This window comes from Gymnoscopelus microlampas, assembly GCF_963454915.1.
Source record: "Gymnoscopelus microlampas genome assembly, chromosome: 22".
NCBI classification, from domain to species: Eukaryota; Metazoa; Chordata; class Actinopteri; order Myctophiformes; family Myctophidae; genus Gymnoscopelus; species Gymnoscopelus microlampas.
This window is the reverse complement of record NC_139959.1, coordinates 12,066,656-12,083,432: the sequence shown is the minus strand read 5'-3', so window position 1 is coordinate 12,083,432 and position 16,777 is coordinate 12,066,656. Positions and strand designations below refer to the sequence as shown.

The 16,777-nt window shown below is 39.0% G+C and overlaps 2 protein-coding genes across 5 annotated transcripts in view; both read left to right on the top strand.

Moving 5' to 3' along the window:
• Positions 1-4,479, top strand: part of oxsr1b (oxidative stress responsive kinase 1b) — an 85,620-nt gene extending 81,141 nt beyond the window's left edge. For all 4 annotated transcript variants that reach the window (XM_084048060.1, XM_084048059.1, XM_084048058.1 and 1 more), the window contains one exon: positions 103-4,479. In XM_084048060.1, coding sequence (XP_083904186.1) covers positions 103-177 — 75 coding nt within the window. In that variant the 3' untranslated portion in view covers positions 178-4,479. The remainder of the gene's footprint in view (positions 1-102) is intronic.
• A 2,567-nt stretch (positions 4,480-7,046) lies between these two features.
• slc22a13b (solute carrier family 22 member 13b) lies at positions 7,047-15,105 on the top strand (the record flags this gene model as incomplete). The annotated part of the gene is made up of 9 exons (XM_084048760.1): positions 7,047-7,424; positions 8,983-9,086; positions 10,648-10,802; positions 11,689-11,857; positions 12,339-12,459; positions 13,095-13,189; positions 13,601-13,815; positions 14,146-14,254; positions 14,907-15,105. The coding sequence occupies 9 exons, from the start codon at positions 7,047-7,049 to the stop codon at positions 15,103-15,105; spliced, it is 1,545 nt and encodes a 514-aa protein (XP_083904886.1).
• Between the last annotated feature and the right edge of the window lie 1,672 nt (positions 15,106-16,777).

The window sequence follows — 16,777 nt, the reverse complement described above, 5'->3', positions numbered from 1 at the left end:
GTACAATTTGGGTAATATTAGTTACTATGTCAAGCAACGCATTGCTTGCATGAGCTTTTAATGCATTTCTGCATAATAATGTTGTGGCTCTATGCTTTGCAGGCTTCTGGTGTGGAGGGTTCTGATATACCAGATGACGTCAAACTGATGGGCTTCGCTCAGCTCAGCATTAGTTAAACAGTTGTTCTACCTGGGACCGTGACTTGCCTAAAAAATGTGAAAAATAACACACAAAAAGAGTTTAAATTGCATTGTTTTTTGTTTCTATGGCCGTAAAGAAACCACTACTGCCAAAGAAAACAGTACAATTTTTGTCACCCCATAGGATTACGCAACACGGCCTCAACGGTTTTGGCTGAAATATCAGAACGTACAGTGTAAAGAGTCACTCAGAAAACGTTTACAATGTGTATGCAGAACGATGAAAGTATCTACAAAAGAAAACAGTTTTTTTTTTTTTTCTTTTCTTTGACATGATGTTCTCTCTTATTCAGTTCTCCTTTTTGTCTGTAATATGTGATGCATTTGCACAATCTGAATTAACAACCCCTTGAGTCCCGGTAAGCGTAACAATGCCTTATTATCAGCAGAACTACTGAATGCACGTTTTGGGGGGGAGGGAGGGAGGGAGGTCCCCACTTACAATGTGGAGCAGATGTTGTCCAAAATGTACGAACGTGGTTTCAATTACCAATGTTAAACTTTTTACTTTTGTTGTTGTTTTTGTTTAATAAGGTGATGGCCAACCTCCTACAGTAAGTGAGCCTATATCAGTATGTCAAGTATGCCTCGACCAAACAAAATGTTACATATCTACTACCTTAAGCCACGCTGAAACAACCAACCTCGCAGAGAGCCAAATGATGCCAACGTGCTCTGGCTCAGGCACCACCTTTGAGCTGGTGGATGGTAAAAAAAACACTCCAAACGGTCATCATGATAAGTATTAACACCTGTGGCAACATAAGCCCAATTTATACTTTGTTGTACGACTCGCTGAAAAGAATTGAACCACGGGTAGAGAGATGGGGTGAAGAGATGTGAGACATGGCAGCAGTCAGATTCAAGCTTGGGTCCTTGTGACTTGACAAGCACACGGTCAGTGCACTGAAGCCTGGTTTGTGCTTGCTTCCACGCTCTGCCTTGCAGCACAAATAGCTTAATCTACAATCTCACTATGCCTCGCGTTGTCAGCTTGCAGATAGGCTATTTTCGGCGAAGACACCAGCGAGTAGCTAAGAATAAATCAGGCGTAACTGTCCCCAAAATGATTCATTTTTTAAAATAAAAAACCTTACTTGAAAATCAGTTATTCATGGCGTGTGACAAAGTATAAAGTAGGCCTTACCTTGACATAGATGGACTGGTATAACTGGTTACGATGGTTATGTTACGTAATATGCTTAGTACTTAAAGGATGTCTATTTTATCCAGTTACTGAAGTTAGAATGTAATGGAGGATTAGGGTTTTTCTTTTCTTTTTTCATTCTTGTGAACTAATTTGATTGGGATGCCCCTTGTAGTGCTGGCAATGTAACCGTAACCTCAGAAAAGCTCACATAGGAAATCCCATATCTTTCCTCGACTCATTTCTTTTTCTGTTTTTTTTTTTTAAGAAATGGTTGGACTCTTTGATTTTATATACTCCACAACACTGTCTATAAAATATTCTCATCAAAGTTATATATTTAAAAAAAAGTTTGTAAATTAAAAAGTTTTACAGCGTTAACTGAAGCCACAAGTGTTGTGTATGGAGCAAACGTGTGTCTGTATGTTGGTATATTAGCTGTGCTGTCTTGTCGTTTGGAATCAGTTTCTCAGATACGTGAAAGAAAGAAGAAAAAAAAAGACTTAAGTGCATATTTGCTTATGTGGATGAACAAGTACTTGATTTATCTTCTATAGTATGTAAATAATGACATTTGGCTTTGATTTGTTTTTATACTGGGTGGTTCACTCTTTGGCCTTTTTCCTGTCATATATGATAACGATTGTTGGATTGTAAGCGCTGTGTGTGTGTGTATGGGAGGAGGACGACAACATTGCAAAGTATGGCTTTACACAGTTTTCCTTGTTTTGCCAAACATGCTTTCATGTAATGTGGCTTATTTACATGCGGCTCGGATGCTTCTCAGCTTTGTATACTTCTTGTCTTGGGGGGGAAAAGATAAGAGAATTTGAATATATTTTATTGTGTGGAAGGCCGGTGGGATGCGCTGCTTTTGGCCTGTCCCCAAGTTACGACATTTCCTGAGGTTCTGAGCAGGGTCACCATTAAAATGAATACGGCTTTTTGGCTCTCGCTCTTAATAATACCAAAATAGGGGCCACTTTATTAGTAGTTATTTTAACCCATACTGTACAACTTAATATGTCACTTTCTTTCCCTTATTTTCTCCCTTTTTCCCCCACATTTTGAAAGAAACACTATGCCCTTTTTTAAGTTCAAGCTACACCGCTAGACACTTTGAACGATTAGAAATGTATTGTTTGGTCGGATGAGACTCTGTTCATGCCTCCATCCTTTCAAACTCACTTCAATAGGGCATAGCAGCGGTGGCCATTTTGTGGTTCCACAGATAGAAACCCCATTCATCAAAAATACAAACTCAAAAATTAAGTTTGTATATGATTTTTGTTGTGTAAAAAAAAAAATCTAAATTTAATGAATTAAATACCCTTAAATAAATACCCTTTTTGCGGTTTTCAAATATTTTTGGCACAGAATTTTTATCTTTAGTGGTCATGATTCACCATGCAGGAGCCAGATTGGCTTGGTTCCAGGCTTAAAATATCTTATGTAAATATTTTTGGAAATCTCTACGGGATGAAATGTATGGGCTTTCTATCGGTGTAACCACAAAATGACCGCCACTTCTATGCCTTATAGGTATATTTGCAAATGTGCATTAATGACATGGTTTAATGATGACTGCATGTTGCAGTTGGCATTGACCTCAGCGGGAGGCCTCATTCAATAGTCCATTGGTTCTAAAAGTGGGGTCAGGGTTCCTTGAGGAGGGGGTTCCAAATGGACCCTTACTGGTCTGTAACTCTGAGTGCACAAATGGAACCAAATGGACCTGTAAAAGGGGTGTGAAACCCCTTTTAAAACCCCCATAACTCTGAGTTATGGGGGTTCTTGAAATTAAAAAGTTTGAGAACCACTTAATAGTCTGTTGCAATATTAAGACCTATAACATGCCAGCATGTTTTGCTACGTTTCATTTGGTGTGACGTAAAAATGTCATACCTTTTCACAATCACAAATGCCTCCAGAAAGAATCGCATATCGCTGCTTGCAGAATCAGCAGATGAGATGTAACAGAGGGGAGGTCTTTGTGTATTGACCTATTACTTCAACCATGTAAGATTTAACGCTAGCCTTAAAATCACCATGTCCTTTTTTTGTTGAGGTTTTAGAACAAGGTGTTTGTTCTAGATGTTACTCTGACACAAATGATATCGGAAATAATAAATTCAAATGCATATAAAACACATGGGCCATGTTGAACCCGTGTTCCGTTGAAACGGGGGAAACAAGGTCATCACTCGGTGACGTGTTGCTCCTGGTTTCAAAATTGCAGTATTTGGTGCCATTCTCCTGCTGTACTGTAGTCTGCCAATGGCATGCAGACAGAACAGATGTGAATATGACGGGGGCGGGGGGTTCAGTATGTGAAAGGGTGTGTGTGTGTGTGAGCATTACATAGATTGAGCCCTGTTTCCAACAGAGTTGGGCTTTTGTACTTTGGGTCGCACACCGATGTTGCCTGCCTGCCGAAAATAGGATTTTCAAGTGAAATACGTGACGTCATGAAACAAAATAGATGAGGCTTAAAGGAGTAGTTCTCCCAAAAACATTACTTATTTTCTATCAATTACACATGCCATGAAGCCTTTAATTCATGGAGATTTTTTTTTTTTTTTTTAGCATTCCTAAGTCAATCATTCGATGACCGGGTGGCTGGTCAGTGGGAGACTCAATTGGGTCTCCTACCTCAATTGAAGTATAGGAGACTCCTACCGGGGACTCCTACCGGGGACTCCTACCGGGGACTCCGCTGTTCTTCAAATTATTGGCAAAGGAATGCGACAAAAACAAAAATCTCCCATGAATTCCAGGCTTCATGGGGTGTGTAATTGATAGAAAATATGTTTGTTTTTTTTGGTCAACTACTCCTTTAAGGGCTCCTGTAAGATATGTTGGCAAGACTCTCATCCCCTCTCCTACCCACCCTCTCCTGTCTTGCTTTAGTATATCGTATTTAACAATGCTGTAGCATTTGAACAGATGACTCCTCATACACATTTGTCTAGGCAATAACTCAAAGCTGTAATATATTTGAATTTTCCACTTTTTTTTCCATTTCTTTTCATTTTTATTTCATTCTTTCATTGCTCTATTTTTTGATGGTTTTGCAGTTCAAAGCATGTTTCTCTTGATTATTTTTAATCAATAAAGAATGAACATATCAACCTCTTTGGATTTTGGTATTCTATAAATACGTTCCATCTGATTCCATAGGAATACAAAGAAAATCACATGCACACAGTACAATATGTGTGTGTGTGCATGCATTCATGCACACATACTGCCCATATGACTAGTATCCCACCAAGACCTTAGATCAAGGGTTCCCAAACTTTTCAGGCCGTGACCCTCCAACGTAATCATATTTGAACTGGGAACCCCCCCCCCCCCCACCCTGACAAGCACTTGGCTCTTGGAATTGTAGTTGAGGCATTACATTTAGTTTGACTCGATTCTACAGGTAAATATTGTGAATATAGCCAAACTACAAGCTTACAAAGGTGTTGTGAGCTTGTAGATTGGCTATTTTCACAATGTTTGCCTCTTCTTTTACGTAATATTTGACAATTTGGAATGACAAAGGTCTTAAAAGTCATTAAATTGTCACTCTAGAAACGTGCAGATACCCTGTATGCACTTGCATGTGCACTTATACTGTATGTTGGTTTGTTCACTGTTGAGTGAGAAAACAATGTTGCACATTAAGCTAATCATCTGGGGACCCGCCAAAATAATTTGGGGACCCTCAGTTTGGGAACCACTGGTCTACACGACTATCCCACCAAGACCTTAGCTGTGTGTGTGTGTGTGTGTGTGTGTGTGTGTGTGTGTGTGTGTGTGTGTGTGTGTGTGTGTGTGTGTGTGTGTGTGTGTGTGTGTGTGTGTGTGTGTTTTTGTCTCTGTTTGATTGCATCTGTGTCAGTTGATCAGGATTAGTAGAAAGACAAACTTACATTGTCACAAAATAATATTGAATTATATAAATGTTTATGTTCGGCTGCAACAGTTAATCAAACTAATCGATTAATATAAATGTAATGAATAATTGTTTAATAAATCTATCCCTGTTTTGGGCATGTCATTATGGGCAAAAAGACAAACATAAGAATAGCTCACAACACAAAGTGTGGTAAGTTGACATTTAGGCCTGAGAGTGGTGCTAACTGTTCACATATTCGTATGTTGTAACATTGAATGTTGGTGGGATAGGTGTATGGAGCCCTGAAGATAGCAATACAAATGTTGTATAGCTGGATCTTCAGGGTGCCAACTGCCATCAAAAAAAGGAGACTTACCTGGATAAATAAAGCTATAAAAAGAGAAAAGACTGGTTAGCAATGTCAACCATAGAACTCTGCTGCGTAGTGGGGCAAAACATTATTTCAGAAACAAATGTGTTGAATATTTAGTTTTTGCCATTTTAATTAAAAATAAGTGACTTGTAATTACACCATGATCTGCAAGTGGAGGGAAACAAAATATGACACTAATTGATACATTTGTATTATTATTATTTATTTTGCACTGCAGGCTCAGTTGCACACCCAGAATATTGCTTTTCCTGACAGTTGAAACTAACTAACTGAAATAATGTTTAACTGGAGGCCAGTGGAGAGTTAATTAGAGTGTGTTTAACAACATAAGAAGCATGGGGGCCTTTAGCACCCTGGCCTGTAGCAATAGTCTACAACTTTTATCTTTAACACAGCTGGAGTGCATGTAAGCTACTGGCTATTGTGTTTCTGGACCAGCTATCCATGCAGCCAGGCTACTTGCATAATAAGTTGTCCAAAATGTAGGCTACCTGTGTTTTGCTGACTCGTTTAACCTTTAACACTTGGCTGATAAAATTATTCAATATCTATTTGAACCTACCTAGTTTTTTCCAAGAGGTTAAAATAGTGTGCATCAGGCACATTCCCCTGCCCAGTCTCAACCTGAGGGCAGCAACCTCCACACATGTAAGCAGTGGTGGAAAAAGTACTCACATTTCTTATTCAAGTAAAAGTATCAATATTGCAATCTAGAAATACTCTGTTAGAATTTCTAAATTTACTTGAGTAAAAGTACAAAGGTATTGGTATCAAAATGTACTTAATGTACCAAAAGTAGAAAGTACTTGCTATGCAGAATGTCCCATTTCACAAGTTTCCAAATGTATAATATTCTTTGAAAATAGCAGATCTACAAGCTCACAAAGCCACACGTTGTGAGCTTGTAGATTGGCTATTTTCAAATAGCCAAAGTAGCTTATATTATAGATCTTAACTGGTTACTGTATGTTTTACAAAGTAACTAGCAACTAAACTTTTCAAATAATTGTAGTAGAGAGTAAAAGTACAATATTTGCATCTGAGATGTAGCCTAGTGAGTGGAGTAGAAGCAAAAGTGTTGCAGGAAGTAGCCTACTCCAGTTAAGTAAAAGTACCTCAAAATGATTTAAGTATTTAAGTACAGTAGGCTACTTGAGTACATGTAAGTTACTTTACACCACTGCTGGAAACATCTGGAACAACAAGGCAACTTGTAGCACGTGCGCACACATGCTTGCTGTGTCACTGAATTCTGACACCTGGGTTGTAGCCTACAGTAACTCTATGGTTGTAGCTCCTCCCACATGCAAGCTGGACTTGATCAATCAATTACAACATGTGTCAACGGCTTCCAACAAGTGCAGTCAGCCTACAGAGGAAGATCGATCCATAACGTTTTTCTTTTTGATGGTAGCAGCATGGTGGGCTTTGGAGATGTCCTGAAGGAGGTCGGGGAGTTTGGAGCGTTCCAGAAACGCTTATTGGCTGCGATATGCATCCCCAACGTCTTCACCGCATTCCACATGTTCGGCCAGGTGTTCACGGGGCTCAGTTTCCCGCATCACTGCAACACCAGCTGGATCCTGGACCGTGGCCCCAATAATCTGACCCAGGAACGGCAGAGGAACCTCACGCTGCCCGTGGACAAGGATGGACACTATGACAGCTGTATGATGTTCACACCTGTGGACCTGGATCTGGAGACCATCGAGGCATATGGGATTAATAGCACCACGCAATGCGTGGATGGGTGGGATTACCAGGCTTTGCCGGGCGCCTCCAGTATAGTGACAGAGGTAGGCGATTGAACCCAGTTGTGGAAAGTAACATACAGTACAAGTACATTTACTCAAGTAGCTACTGTGCTTAAGTACAATTTTGAAGTCTTTTTTTTACTTCACTGGAGTATTTACAGTTTATAGCACTTTTACTTCTACTCCACTACATCTCAGAGGCAAATATTGTACTTTTTACTCCACTACTATTATTTGAAAACTTTCTTTGTAGATTTGAATTATTATTATTACAAAACATACATTAACCACTTCACCCCTATTTAAACTTTGGCTATTTGAAAATAGGCGATCTACAAGCATTGTGAGCTTGTAGTTTTTCAAAGCATGTTTATACATTGAGAAACTTGTGAAATAGGACATAATGTACTTTTACTTTCAGTACTTAAGTATATTTTAATGTGTATACTTTTGTATTTACTCAAGTAAATTTTGAATACCAGACTTTTATTCTAACCCTTGTTACAGAGTATTTCTACATTGTGGTACTGGTACTTTTACATAAGTAAAACCTACTGACCTACTTTTTGGTCCAGGTGATGAGGATATACATCTGATTTTAGCCTACTAGCCTACATCACATTCATAGGCAACTATAGTCTACCATTATAGATTAAGCAATAGTATAATTCACAAGTTATATGACAAGTTCTTTATCAGACTTTGTACCTGCAAGCTTGTCAACAACATACAGTAGTACAGTATAACCCACAAAACCTGTCCAGCTCAGATCTGCCCAACTGGGTCAGTGGTCATCGCCATGCAGAAATGTAATTATTGCCATGTACATACATACAAATGATTGAGCGGACAATAATATCACCAGGCAGAAACACATAAAGAGCTATAGCCTTAAATGACCTTTACATGTCTGTAACTCTGAGAGTGCACAAATGCGGGTCCATTTGGCTCCATTTGTGCACTCTCAGAGTTATGGGGGTCCTTGAAAATAAAAAGTCAGAGAACCACTGTCCTAAGTGTCATAGTAAATCAGTGTGATAAATATTCTGAAGAAAACCTGGAGACTGACATTCAGTAATTGGGTTTTATGATCAAAATGTCAACATTGTAATAAATCTAATATTTGCCACGGACAACGCCAAGTCTTGCCAGGTACGGTGATGATGACTCCTGTCTAGACAGTGATGACCCCTGTCTAGACACTGGACTGAACTTACTATCAACTTGGTTGACAAACGTAGGCCTATTAAATGAGCTACAATGATAAATGCTGTGCCTAAATTCTATAATGGCAAAGGTTTTATCATAAAGACATTAACTTTTTTAACAGCCATTTTTCACTTCTATAGCCCCTTTCGGAGCCCTTTCGGAAAAAAATGTATAGCCGAGGGTTCCGAAAGGGGCTAACTTCCATAGTGTCTCGTTTTGGAATAAAACAAATCTTTGGATATGTAATACACTTTTTATGCTCTAGCTTTGTTGTCACTCTCATATTGCACCAACATATTGCTGTGTTTATGCAAATGTTTTTCTTTAAATTAGAAAAATATATTCTTTACTCTGATGTCACTGTTCTCTTCCTGTTCCACATGTCTTCCAGTTTAATCTAGTATGTGAGAGCAGTAGTTTAAATGAGGCATCACAGTCCATCTACATGGCCGGTCTTCTCATTGGAGCGCTGATATTTGGACCAATGGCTGACAGGTATTTACTCTCGTTAGTGCAATCTCTTCTAGAATACAAGTGACTCCTAGGGCTGGCCAATATATTGATATTCTATTGATATTCACATGTGAGCATTTACCGGCTTCGGATGCTGTCAATGAACTGAATGGGACATCACGTTTAATTAGACTATTGTAGTACAGTAGGTGGCCAGTGACTTGTGTGTTATCATCACAGTATCAAGGAATTTGGTCGTATTTGATTTTGTCCATATTGCCCAGCCCTATAAGGGACTTCTTTACTGCTGGTTTTCTATCACAGGAAGTTAATTGCATTAACTTCACAACACTTCTGGTCAAGATGCCACATGAAACATAGAACAGTAACAACTTACAAATGACAATAACTTGTTATAGTAGCGAAGCGGACTAGAGGTTATTCTTGGAACAAATGCAGTTAACCAGCCATAAGGTCCTGAGGACGAGTGAAGAACCATTGAAATCTACTGTTACGCATGTTGATTAAATACATTTAGTTATGAGCTAATTATGTTGAGTGTGGTACTGTACTTCCTTTCTTTCTTTCTTTCTTTCTTTTATAGCTTTTAAATAAGGAATTCAATCGATGTGAAAGCACTGTCTACTGAACATCCTCTAATACCCCACATGGCTTCGGATGCTGTCAATGCACTGAATGGGACATTATCACGTTTAATCAGACTATTGATTGGTGAGATACTGACCTACCTGGGGGCAAACGCTCACCCCAAAACATGATTTACAATTCTGTGCATTGACAGCATCCGAAATGGGTGATCTTTCGTCCAGTCTGCTGTCACAATATTAGGAGCTTTCTGCTCATAATATTTACACTGCAGAGCAGTTAATATATAACTCATGGTAAAGTTATACAATGACAACTAAAGCAGAATTCATGTCAAGTTAGTGAATTGCTGTACATGGTTGACCATGGTTGACCCTTAAGTATAGCAGCTGACAGTTGTCTCTACAGACTTGCTCTCCTCTGTGCTAGAAAGTATTAAGACATAGTAGATGTAATAGAGCTAATTAGTATTTTTCGTATTGTTTCGTTGATATACAGTATAGAAATAAAACAAATATATTAAAGAACCCTGCCTCTCGATTATTTGATTAACCTACATGAGCCAGATTAACTCGGTTATTGGTTCTAAATATCGGAATTGAAGTGATGCAGTATACCAGGGGTCTTCAACAGGGGGTCCGGGACCCCTAGGGGGTCCGCCAAATCTTTGTGTGACTTGATTTTTCTTTTTACATTAACCACTTGAACCGGAGCATCCCTTTTCTGTGGAGAACTTCAGCCGAAAATAGGCGAGGCGTTGTGAGCTTGTAGATCGGCTATTTTTGGCAAAGAGTTATAGGTGTAGAGGGGGAAAAGAGCGGCAAAAGTTTATCTGAAACACCATTTACAATATAGAGGGGGTCCCTGCTTCATCTCTCTCTCAGCTAGGGGGTCCTTGGCCTGAAAACGTTGAAGACCCCTGCAGTATACTGTATCAATATACAATATGAATTGCCCACCAGCCCTAAGATGTAAACTGTCGCTTTTCTCTGTGCAGGTTTGGCCGTCGATTTGTGATTCTGCTCTCCCTGCTCCTCCAGCTGTTGTTTGGTGTGGGAGCTGCTTTCTCCCCTAACATCTATGTTTACATAGCGCTACGATTTGTCGTGGGCGCTTCAGTCTCTGGCATTTCCATCAACACGTTTGTCCTAGGTAGGTACGCTGTTCCCCTGGGTTTATATAGTCATGTTTACAAGACGTGATGATACTTTGAGCAATGCTGTTGTACCGGCTTGTGCAGCAGAAAACAGAAGTTAATGGATATTTTTCTATATTACCTGCTGTTACTTCTTTAACCTCGCCTCAGGGCGGCATGTTATGTACTGTACAACTGTATACACCTCGAATGATTGATTGAAACCTTTATTTATTACCCTCATTTGCAATGCTGTCGAGATTACACACACACAATAAACAATTAAGACAGAGATATAAAACACAGAAACAACAAAATAAGACCAAAGTTACATAGTGAGGTAGGGAGATTTAAGAGCAGGTTGTTAAATTATCCATGGGATCTTGGGGCATTCAGTTTTTGCGCGAGTTGTAGATTGTTCCATGAAACTGGAGCATCATTGCAGAAAGCAGTTTTTCAGATTGGACATGTGGAACCTCAAGTCTAAGCCAGTCGTTTTAGCGGGTCTGGTACAGTAAGTGCTGTTTTTCCACTCTAACAGCAGTGTGATACATGGTGGTAACTTCACATCAATAGCCTTAGAAAATAAACTGGTGCCAGTGCCCATTTCTCCTCTCTGTGAGGGAAGACCAACCAACTTTGTCGTAGAGGATACAATGATGAGTGCCGTAGCTTTCACCAGTAATGAATCCAAGTGCTGAGTGATAAACTGTGTCTGTGGGGGTAAAAGAGTGGTGGGGCAGCATCACCATCGTCCAGAACTGACATAAAGACTGCTTCAACAATCCCCATTATGATATGCTCTAAAAGTATGAATAACATATTTTTTACAGCTGGTCTTTATATGATTTATTGACACAAATTGGCAGCCAAGCTAAAATGTTGTGTGTTATTTCTTTGAAGGGGCCGAGTGGACTGGTAGCGATAAACGGGCACTGTTCACCATTTTCTCCCACTCCCACTATGCTCTTGGGCTGATGATCATGTCCGGCATCGCCTATGGGATACGTGACTGGAGAGTCCTGCAGCTGGTTCTTTCCGGCCCTGTCGTCATTCTGGGAGTTTTTTATTGGTCAGTTGGCCGTTATATGTGTGTTGATTTATGTCACCATGGGGTCCATGGTCTAATTCTAATGCATATCAAACTGGGGTCCTTGATATTAAAAAGGTTAACAATCACTGAATTAAATGAATACTGGAACCCCAATCTACACTGTGAAATCCTCAGTGCTTATCAGTGAGTCCGTTTGGTTTGTACGCACTCGAGCTACAGACACGTAAGGGTCAATTTGGTGGTTACCATACCAGACGTTGAGAAACTGACTGACGTGCGGTTTTACTGTGATACTTGGTAAATGACTGAAACACTCTAAGAGCGAAAATGGCGGCCACATGCCAAATACATATAATTTTGGAGGTCCTTGACATGAAAAAGTTTGAGAACCACTGATATAGTAACATACGTTTTTCAGAAAAATGATAGGATTTAGAAGACATTTTGTAGAATAGGAACCTCAGGCCTTAATCCATGCATTGCATTCAATGACTGACAGGATTCTCCCAGAGTCTGCTCGGTGGCTCATGACCCAGGGCAGGCAGGAAGAGTTGAGGAAGGAGTTGAGGAAAGCAGCCTGGGTGAATGGCAGGAAAGTCCCGGAATCCCTGCTTGACAAGGTATGATGTGCATCAGTTATGTGTCACTTTAGATTTCTTTGGCTATTCAAAAATAGCAGATATACCAGCTCATAGCACGGCGCTGAGTGCTGCGCTACAAGCTTGTAGATCTGCTATTTCTTTTTTAAGAAATTGTGTGCAAATTTGAATATATACATTTTTAACTCAAATATTTGCTGCATCCCTGGAACAAAATATTTTGAGATGGGGGGGGGGGGGGTCTCCGCGTCTCCGCGGACAAATACATATCATTTTGGGTGGTCCTTGACATGAAAAGAATTTGAGAACCACTGATATTATAGCAACATAAGTATTTTTCTTTTTTTTTACATGTTAGGATTTAGAAGACATTTGTAGAATTGCTTTGAAAAACATAAAATTCAAAGATTTGCACAAATTTTGCTTTCCCTTAATGGGTTAAATGTAAATGTATATTATTTAAAATATGAAAATGATGCCAGTTACATTTGCCTGTCTGTATTGTGTGTGTTTATTGTTGTAACAAGTGTTCATGCTGCTCTCTTGGCCAGGTCAAATTTAGAAAAAGAAGCCAGAATTTTTTATTTTTTAAAATCTCAATGAGATGCACCTGGTTAGATGAAGGATATGATGATGATGATGATTGATTTGTTTAGCTCGAGGCTGAGGCCACATCCAAATCAGGAAACATGTTGGACCTTTTCAGGATCCCATATTTGAGAAAGCGGGCTCTCATATTGAATTATCTCTGGTAAGTATTTGCCTAGTTGACTTGGTTGTGATTAAACGCATTATATATAATGTTTGATAATATTTCTAAATACTATTTGATTGAAGTTAACAATGAGCAGTAAGGGGTAGGACTAGATACTTTTAAACTTCATCATATGCCCTTTTCGAGCACATTAGAGTGCAACATGTATTTGTTTTAATATTTTAATATTAATTTAAGTATATTATTTTATGTTTTTTTTTGTCTTTTAACAGTGTCCGAAATAAACAAATCAATCAATCAATCAATCAATCAATCAATCAATCAAACAAACCTATAGCAAAATGTGCAATACTATGTACCTGTATTGTACACGATTTGTGAAGACAGTACAGTTTCTGTGTACTCTTTCCTTAAACGGGGAAGAAATCTCTCATATTCTTTTTCTAGGTTTGTAACAAGTCTTGTCTACTATGGAGTGAGCCTAAACGTTGGCAATTTCGGCGTGGACGTCTACCTCACACAGCTCATCTTTGGCATAGCTGAACTCCCTGCACGCCTGGGCAGTCTGCCTCTCATCGAATACTTTGGGAGGAGACTATGCCAAGCAGCAGCTCTGTTCTTTGGGGGCACTGCTTGCCTGGTGATCCTTGCTATACCGAAAGGTAACTTGAAAGCTTCGCCCCTTTAATTTAGCCTTAATTTCATCCTCCTCCATACACGCATATTTGATCACTTTTGTTTCTACACTGCTTCATACCTTTTGTGAAGCCCTTGGAGCTGCATACATACTTTCGTGTGATTATCGGATTATTATTCAAGCCTTGGGGGTTTCTAAAACACGTGAGGTTATGGGACACGTTTCCAATAATCCAAGTTTGTGTAATAAATGGTTGCGTAAAAGCATGGGCCTGCTACCCAGGTGAACAGAACATATATGTGAATAGAAGCTCTCTGTGCATCTCCTTCATGTTCTCTGTTATCTACCTCTTCAGATCTTCCTGTGGTGGTAACAGTCATAGCAGTGGTGGCGAAGTTCACTCTGGCTGCATCTTTCACCATAGTTTATGTTTATACTGCAGAGCTCTACCCTACTGTTGTAAGGTAAAAGAGATATAAATCTAGTAATGTTGTATATTAGTATTATAAAAAAGATTCTGCCATTTCTGATGGTGATTGTATAACACATGGGTTGGGGTGATATAAAGTGCCATTTTAACCCATTCAATCCAGGAACGTGTCACTTAAGAAAGAAAATCGTGAAAATGTGTGCAAATCTTTGAATATATATATACAGTATACAGTATATACCTTTTTAACTCAAATCTGCTTCTGGGGGGTCCCTGGAACAAAACATCGGACGCACGGACAAATATATATAAATATATATCATTCACATGAAAACGTTTGAGAATCACTGATATTACAGCAACATATATATATTATTTTAAACTGTTAGTTAGTATTTAGAAGACATTTGTAGAAAAGCAAAGATTTGAGTAAAATATATTATCTTTAAAAAACATACACATTCAAAGATTTGCGCAAATTTTCACGATTTAAAAAAACAAAAATAACAGATCTACAAGCTCGTATGAGCTTGTAGATCTGCTATTTTTGAATAGTCCAAAGTATGAAATAATGGTTATAGCAAAAACACACACACAGTATGTGTTAAACGGATTAGATGGGTTAATCATAAAACTTGATCACTGATTCTGATGTGGTCATTTATGTTGTGTGTGCCCCTGGGCAGGCAGAACGGCGTGGGGCTTAACTCCATGTGCGCTCGAGTGGCGGGGATCCTGGCTCCACTGATCAGGCTCCTGGAGGTCTACCATCCTGCAATCCCCATGTTGATATACGGCATCCTGCCCTTCGCCGGTGGGGGGCTCTGCTTCCTACTGCCCGAGACCCTCAACACTGAACTTCAGGATCACACAATGACCATGTAAGCCAGGGGTGGGAAACTTTGATGATGGAGAGGGCCACTATATTTTCCACACTCACTCCAGAGGGCCACATTGCATATACTGTCGGGCAGACACCTCTTATCTGCGTATTTTAACTTTTCTTTTCGCCATTCTATGTCACACAAAAGTAGCAAAAATAGCCGATCTACAAGCTCAAAACGTGTCACAGTGCGACACGTTTTGAGCTTGTAGATCTGCTATTTTTGCCATTTTTGAATTGAAATCCTGATTTCTTTTTTTGCTATTTTTGAGTTGGAATCCTGAAAAGTTTAATTTGTATTCAATTTCAAATTAATTTAGTTATACTTATGTTAACTTAAATACCAATGCATTAGACATAAAAAAGACAATAGAAATGTTATACTAGTCATTAAGCTACTAATATAGACTGAAGTAATTAAAGCGGGTCATGTTTGCATGTTTGGACTTGTAACAGCTGAAATCAATAATATATCAGTATTCCGATATTAACCTGCATTAAGTGAAGGTGGGGACCAGTTGCCCATGTATGATGTAAGCCCTCTCAGTATATTGTGGATAACTGTAGACAGACAGACAGACAGGAATGGATCGATAGTAGGCATGTAACATGTTTTGCTTCAATTCACATGCTGTTTAACAATTCTATCACAGATTTTTTCTGATTATTGTTATTGTTGATGTATTTCAGATCAACAGAGAATGGGAATGTTGAAACCGAACCCCACAATAAAGAAGACATACTGAAGAGCACCAACTTATAAATCACAGTGAAATCACTATCTAAAGTTTCATAATGTGCACCATTGTAGTTTTCGCAATTTCTACCACACCAGACACCAGTTAAAGAAATGTCTTTGAAGGAGCAGGACTATGAATACATACACACAAACCTATCTAAATGCTCAGGCAAAGTTTCCGAATTAAACCATTTTTGCACACTTTAGGGGCCGTGTCCACAGATAGTGTTTTTTTGAGCTGCCAGTGCCTTTATGTCAGTGGTTCTCAAACCTTTTCCATGTCAAGAACCCCACAAATTGATATTTTTAGGTGTTTTAAGTTTGTAGATCTGCTACTTTAGCTATTTTAGAATTTGAACCGTTTTGGACATATGAGGTTTCCACCCGACAGAGATGACATCCAAAATGCTCCTCCGCAAAAAAGAACGCTTTCTTTGGTCAATTGATATGAATTCAACGACAAGTTTTACTTTGTAAACTGTATTTAATAACTGGAATGTTTTTCAATAAAAAATATTTAAGACACCCCCCTCCACACACTTGCTGATATACATTTTCACGTGCTTTCAGTCTATGGGAAAATGCTATACCTTTGAGGGTGATTATTCTGATTAGTATCATTATTCATTTGAAATATATCTTGGTCGGGACATTTCCATACACAACTTCATTACCACTTGAGGTCTTGAGGATTATTTGGTCATTTACAGCATTTAACATGTGTATAAATCTAAATGTGTGCATCACAGCAGGGCGTCTCCGTTTTGGGGTTTCTGTCACCGTCAGGTCTGCTAGGAACAAAAGAAGAGGTTATTGTAGACTAGTTACCATACTGTATTGATTGATTCATATCTTTATTGGTACATATATCTTCAAAAATACTATTATCACTAAGCATTACAGGTTACACCCTGTGAACCCAATGTCTGCAATGG